Consider the following 7345-nt stretch of genomic DNA (forward strand, 5'->3'; position numbering starts at 1 on the left):
GGTTGTCGAGTGTCAATACGTTAACTGTTATAGTTGTTTATAAACAAGTTCAAGATCATGGGTTCAAGTTCTACAGGACATGTGAATATTTGTCTCACTTTATATGAGTGTTTGTGTCGGTTTATGTGTGTTATTATAATTTATTTATCATTATGAGTCATATTGAAGTATTAGTTGAATTGAAATTTTGCTTAGCATATCGAAATGAGTTGCTGAACTTTATTTCCGGTTATTAGTAAAAAAAGTTGATAATTGAATTTATCATGTAATGTAATTAAAAAAGAAAAAGAAAAGGAAAAATTGTAGTTTAAGGAGTTATATAAATTCATGGCCATCTAAGTATTAATGATCAACGATTTATGCATGAGCAATTATTGCAGCAATTAAAATCGCTACTTTGAATCATTCTAATGTGGAATTTTGTAATCTTCACGACTTTATCTCGATGCATTTATGAACTTTTAAAATACATTGAAATTTCATTGAAGGCTGAAAATTGAAAATTAAAAAGCTATTGTTGCAATGAATTCATTTTCATAGAAGTATTAATTCGACAATTAATTAAGCTACATATTGAATAATGGACTCTAGAAAAGCACAAAAGGATTATTTGATTTTAATCAAAATAAATATCCGATGAATCATTTTTATTTATTATTTAGGTATTATATCTACACTGCTGATTCAGAGTCTATTTACAACAAAGCATCCTATCTTTTGAAAAATTACACATATACAAGACAAGCGCATACATCATATATATAAAAACTACTTTTATTTTTTAAAAAAATTACAAATACACCCCTAAAAATATCAACATTGTTACACAAATTACCCATTTTTAACTATTTGGGGTGGTTTCTGTAATTATTGTTATAAATGTTAAATATTATTTAAACAATAGAGAAATTGAACTATTATGGGTTTTAATATATAAACCTTGCCATTATTTTTTTTTAATTTTTATAAAAAAACTACTTCTATTAAATCTTAAAGGTGAAAGAAATTATATGTATTTAATCAATGCAACAGTCGAGCCAAACAAAAGGTTTTGTCTTTAGATTTTATCAACACTCGTTTATAAAAGAAAGGCAAACTCACCCCTTTGGGACAGACAATGTTTGCTTTTAAAATAATAATAATAATAATAAGGAAAAAATATAAGCAACCTCCTTGTGATATTGTAAATGAATAAATTACTCCTTTATAAAAAAAAATAAATAGCGATTTATCTCTCTGTATTTTTTAAAATACAACAATTTACCCCCATGTGATTTTTAAAATGAAGCAATTTACCTCCATTTATGAGGAGGTAAATTGCTTCATTTTAAAAAATACAGGGGGGTAAATTGCTATATTTTTTTCATAGGGGGTAATGTGCTCATTTTCAATATCACAGGGGAAAATTGCTATTCACCCATAATAATAATAACCAATGTTGCAAATTTAATAAAATAATTCATTACCCTCTTCAAATATTATCATGCTAATTATGTAAATATTTTTTACCATTTTAATTGATTTATCATTTTCTTGCTCCCAATATCCCATGCAATATTATGCGTAATTATTCTTCTCTCCGTAAGACATAAAGTATACGATATATGAATTTTGTGTGTTTCTGTGCGTTAAAGTATAAAAATAAAATTATGATTTAAATATTTTGTACAATACATCTACTCATTTCTACATTTATTTTTAATACGTATATACGAGTATATTAAATTTCACCCTATAGTATATAAAAGCTTATACGATCTCATATATTCTCATAAGCCTATCTCGCGATGGCAATGATTTATATGCGTCATTTTCCTTGAACATGAGGGGCAAATTTGTAATTTGTTAGAACAAATAGTGAAAATGAAAAAAAAAAAAAAAAAAGAAGAAGAAGGCATAAGAATCCAAAAGAAAGTTCTTGGAAAAATGATGTGTATAGAGTGATTTTAGGAGATCGTCTTACTGCAAGTCATGTAATAAATTAATAATTGCAACTGTTGTCTTAACACGTCAATGACAATTTTAATTGACTCAAAACTCAGGACTCAAAGGGTGTTTTGGAAAAATTTATATTAAATTAATATTATCTATCGTGTGTCAAGAAAATATAAGTTTTAACTACAGTTAATCAATATTCGTATCAGGAAAATATTTGTTATAGTTTTTTACTACAACTAATATTTTAATCTTACTTGCAGAAACAATGGTCGATAATTATTATGGAATCGTGATTAAATGATATTCACCTCAATTTTTTTTTTATTTTTAACCATAATAATTTATCTGAAAATATTTTATAAATTTACGAACTTATAAAATATTTTAAATGAATTCATACAAACCACATATAAAAAAGAACAAATTGTGAAATCTTGGAAACTAAATTTTTTCTTTTTTGTAAAAAAAAAACCCAAAAATCTTTTCAATAATTGAAATAAACAATAAAAAAAAAAGAGGTCGGAAAGAATCCAAAAAAGTACTTGAAAAAAATATGCATCTACCTCAATACCATTCCGCACAAAATGGTTAAAAAGTAGGAAAAAAGTGGGGATACTTCTTCCCCTCTCTGCTCTCAACTTACTTATAAATGGACAGCAACCCACATTCTCCTTGTCACTTGCGACTTCTGTCTCCTCCCTCCTTTGTTTTCTTCCTCTCTGCAACATCAACACCCTCTTCTTCTTCTCCTTCTCCTCTGTTTTTTACATCAATTTTCCATCCCTTTTCCGGGTAATTTTCCTCTCATTATTCTATCATTGATTTCTTGACAGGTTTTTGTAAGTCTAATGTTTTTGGTTTTTGATGAAATTAATGTTGTTTCTTGTCTTGACTATATATACAATATATATATATGTCATCAATGCAGGTCTCCAGGTCTCTTTGCATTGGGAAGTAGAGTGGTTATGACAAACCAAGCAAACATGGTGATTTCCGATGCAAAATCAGGCCTGACGAGGGCTATAGCAGTTGCCCTCTCCGAGTCCTTCTCGCCGCAACTGGTCTCGCAGTACTTCACCAGGAAGAAGTTGCTCAAGAAGCTCGAGAGCTACGGCAATGATGCCGGGATCAACGCTTTCCTCGACTCAATGCGGGCTTCTTCCCCCACCCGCCGGTCCTCAGACGCTGAACATCAAGATTCTTGGACTGTAAGTGAACGGAAAACCATACTTCTGACGTTTGTCTTTGGTATTATTGATTATGCGCGTAGCTGACAGAGTGCGTGCCTGTGTATTATTCTAACAGCTCCGCCATCCCTCGGCTCTGAGCATGTTTGAGGAAATAATGGATGCATCAAAAGGGAAGCAGATAGTTGTTTTTCTTGATTATGATGGAACTTTATCGCCCATTGTCGACGATCCAGACCGTGCTTTCATGACTAGTGAGGTTCGTCGTCTTGTTCAAGTTGATCACTGTAGCCCAAAAACTCTCGTAAAAAGCACAAAATATTTATTCATTCATACTTAAATTCTCTCTCTTCTCTCCTATGATCAGATGAGAGAAGCCGTAAGGGACGTCGCCAAGCTTTTCCCGACGGCCATTGTGAGCGGGAGGTGCCGAGCTAAGGTACATTCCATTTCACACATAAACGCATGTATAAATACTATAATCCAACAACAATAATTTCCGATGTCGGGGTTTATTACAATCTGACCGGAACTTTTCATGCTAAAAATTCGCAGGTCTATAATTTTGTAAAACTGTCCGAGCTTTATTACGCGGGTAGTCATGGAATGGACATCAAGGGACCAGCCAAAGGACATCGAAAAGTGAGTGATGGCCACTCATCACTTATGTTTTGTTCAAGTTTTCTTGCTCAATTTTCATGAAATTTGGTGTTTATCTACACAGGGAAATCAAACTGTCCTCTGCCAACCTGCCAGAAAATTCCTGCCGATGATAGATGAGGTCTGCGTGTCTCTCTTTACTCTGAATTTTACTCTCCCTAGGGAAATTTTACCGCTGTAAAAATTACAGTTCGTTCCGTTTAGTTCGTAACGTTTTACTTTATGTTATTTCAGGTCTACAAATGTTTGATAGAGAAAATTGAGCACATCCCGGGAGCAAAAGTCGAGAACAACAAGTTCTGTCTGTCTGTGCACTACCGTTGCGTCGAGGAAAAGGTACGTACAGAGTTCTACGGTCTTCCGGTGTACAGGAAACTACCGTTTCGTGTCGAAAAAGGAAACGACTTATGTGAAAATTTGCATTATTGCAGAGGTGGGGTGAATTAGCTGATCAAGTTAAATCAGTGATCAAGGACTATCAACAGCTGAGATTGAGTCAAGGGAGGAAAGTGTTGGAGATTCGTCCCACTATAAAATGGGACAAAGGAAATGCACTTGAGTTCTTGTTGGAATCATTAGGTAATTAAGTGCCTGATGAAATTTATCTTTCCCTGCTGCCTCTCGTTTTTAATCGTAAATCGAATCTCACGTGTCAATCCCTTTTCTTTTTATTGTTAGGATATGCAGAAACAAACGATGTTTTTCCAGTCTACATAGGGGATGATCGTACGGATGAGGATGCATTTAAGGTAAATTATCGTACTTTAGTTATCTTTTCATTATTACTTATGTTAGATGAGAAGTTATAGCAAAGATTGACATAAGTTAAGATAACACGGTTATAATTATCGTGTTTTGGTCTATTGATCAGGTTTTGAGGAACAGAGGACAAGGCATAGGGATTCTAGTGTCGAAAAGTCCTAAAGAAACGAACGCTCCGTACACGTTGAAAGAACCGTCCGAGGCAAGTACAATGGAAAAATAATTGGAGATTTTGTCGTAATGTTGTTTGTAATATAATTAATTGTGAAGAAGGAAGGAGAAGGATGATGGAAATCTGCAATCTGCATATATATGAAGATGATAATGTTAACAAGTAATTGATTTCATTTCATTTTGACAGGTTATGCAGTTTCTAAAAGGGTTGGTGGAGTGGAAGAAAAGAGGTTGTCCCTGTCCCTGTCCCTGTCCTTGTCCCTACTAAGGCAATATTAGAGCTGAGTGCTTCCCTTTAACGTAGATGATGACACAAATCAACTGCCCTGTCCTGCTGGTTTTATGAGGGGTGGGGTAATTCAACTTATGTACTTTTCTTTAGTTTGTAGTTGTAATTTAATCCCAAAGGGGAATTTTTGTATTTAATACAAAATGCTACTAGAATCATTTCATCAAACCATCCTCTCTCTCTCTCTCTCTCTCTCTTTTTAATTTTTTTTACTCAAATTAGATTTGACTAAACTAATCAATCATAGAGCAAGTTTGATATACTCTGTTATGTAATTTTTTATTTTTCATTAACTATACATCAATCACAACCCAAGTGTATTGCACATACCATGTAATTAGTTTAGGTCCGGCCAAACTCCATCTGGGATAGAATTTCCCCCCTCTCTCTCTCTTTATATATATACATGTGTGTGTGTAGTCAAAGTATTTATCATGATTTATAGCTATAATCAGAGCAATAGTCATGAATGAATGATATAATTTTTGTATGTGGCTTCTATATGTTAATTGCAATAGAAAATGCAACAGAATTAATTTTGTCTGAAATTCAATACGAAGAAAAGACCTTATTTCTTGTAGTGAACGTGCTAAAGTACTCTACTAGACTTTTTATGCATGCAACATATATCAAATTTACGTGAAATATAAAATGACTGGCAAGAAGGGTGAACTTTGAAAAAAGAATGGGCTGAAATTACAAAACTTAAAATCATGCAGGACAAAAAATGCTACTCTAGAAAATTAAAGAACAAAAATACTGATAGAAATGAACCAATAAGAATAATAGTCCTAATTTTAAAAGGCCACATGAGATGCAGACTCATTTTTCTGGTGAGAAGGATAAACTTCGGCAGAAAAAAAAAAAAAAAAAGGACTGAAATTGCAAAATTCATAAGATTCAAGACCAAAATATCACCTTTCAAAGTTAAAAGGACGAAAACATTAAATAACCTAAGTTATGGGAAAACAAATATATTTAAGCCAATTATGCATGTATTATGCTTTTATTCCCTCTCTATATAGCTTAAAACTTTTGGGACCTTATAAGAATATAGAGGATTTTGAGGGGAAAAAGAGAAAATAATAATAATAATGATAAGAAAAAGCAATAGAGGAGTATAATGAAAGAGTATCTATTGGCAAGGGAACATTCACTATACTGATCCTGCAAATGTTTGGGTTGGCAATGGGCAAAGTAGGAATGATTATATTCCCTGTCTTTTGCAGTTCTCCAACCATCCACATTTTTTCAGCATATCATAAATGTGATAATATTAATTTGGTATCAGAATAATTACGAAAGTCCAACAAAGATTTGTTTGTGCAAATTCCCAAAAATCAGTGGAAATTCTTCCAAATTGCAACTTGCCCCACAAAGTTGCAGGATATACATGCCACATACGTATTTTTATGCACGTATATGTTCATAGATGTACATGTGTCCATATGTATAAGTATGTATTTGTTGTTATATATAGTTTTTAGGGATAATTACACTCGTCTTTCATAAAATTTGGTATAATTATACGTATACCTCCTGTGGTTTGAAAAATTTCTAACACCTCTAAAGTTTGCTCCCGTCTAACAAATAAGTCTCTCTTTTAGTCAAAATTCATCGAATTTACTGATATTAATAAAAAAAAATCTATATTTACCAAAAATGGACTTATTGGTGATTTATTCCAGGTCGATAAATCTTTTGACCAAATTACCCTCGAACATCTTCACGCATTAATTCATGTGAGGAGGTATATCTTCACTGTTATAAGAGTAGTTTAATAGTAAAAAAGAATTATTTGACCTGCAATAAGTCAGTAATATAGTCAATCAAGGGTAGACATCAATTTTCAATTATTTTTTTTATTAATATCAACAAACTCAGTTAATTTTGACCAACAGATGGACTTATTTGTTAGACAGAACAAACTTTAGGGATGCTATATATATGTAATTTTTCAAACAATAGGGAGTTTAGATGTAATTACACCTGGAGCATGCATGGTTGCTATCTATAGGTTTTTTCCAACTATACAATTCCACGTGAACCATATATGTGAAAAATAACCAAACGATCAAAATGCATCCATGTATATTAGGGTTTCGGAAGTATTGGAGTTAATTAGGTCGCGCGTAAAGATCCTAAATACACATAGCATCAAGCCTTACAACACAAGTTTAAAATGTCATTACATGGGAAATTCTTACCCAAATTCAAATTTGGTCGAACCAAATCAATCACATAGTAATTATACTACACTTGCTATGTAATTAGTCACTCTCCTTAAACTGTACACCGTTCATACAACAAATATATTATACTAACCATATGATTT

At 32.4% G+C, this 7345-nt stretch overlaps 1 protein-coding gene across 2 annotated transcripts; it reads left to right on the forward strand.

The window, feature by feature from the left end:
- LOC105158943 (probable trehalose-phosphate phosphatase H) lies at positions 2570–5178 on the forward strand. 2 transcript variants are annotated; one of them, XM_011075860.2, is made up of 11 exons: positions 2570–2730; positions 2867–3146; positions 3244–3384; positions 3493–3564; positions 3681–3767; positions 3850–3906; positions 4020–4121; positions 4217–4364; positions 4464–4534; positions 4657–4749; positions 4909–5178. In XM_011075860.2, exons 1-11 carry the CDS (start codon positions 2588–2590, stop codon positions 4987–4989), a joined length of 1275 nt encoding a protein of 424 aa, XP_011074162.2. In that variant the 5' UTR covers positions 2570–2587; the 3' UTR covers positions 4990–5178. The 2 variants fall into 2 exon arrangements, with proteins under 2 accessions (XP_011074162.2, XP_020548039.1); XM_020692380.1 differs by having other exon boundaries at positions 4473–4534.

This window comes from Sesamum indicum, linkage group LG3 (assembly GCF_000512975.1).
Source record: "Sesamum indicum cultivar Zhongzhi No. 13 linkage group LG3, S_indicum_v1.0, whole genome shotgun sequence".
Classification (NCBI taxonomy): Eukaryota; Viridiplantae; Streptophyta; class Magnoliopsida; order Lamiales; family Pedaliaceae; genus Sesamum; species Sesamum indicum.

Coding starts and splice junctions, on each gene's coding strand:
- LOC105158943 (XM_011075860.2), top strand. CDS start 2,588: ATGGACAGCAACCCACATTCTCCTTGTCACTTGCGACTTCTGTCTCCT. Junction 3,385..3,492: donor GTGCTTTCATGACTAGTGAG/GTTCGTCGTCTT, acceptor TCCTATGATCAG/ATGAGAGAAGCCGTAAGGGA. Junction 3,907..4,019: donor TCCTGCCGATGATAGATGAG/GTCTGCGTGTCT, acceptor ATGTTATTTCAG/GTCTACAAATGTTTGATAGA.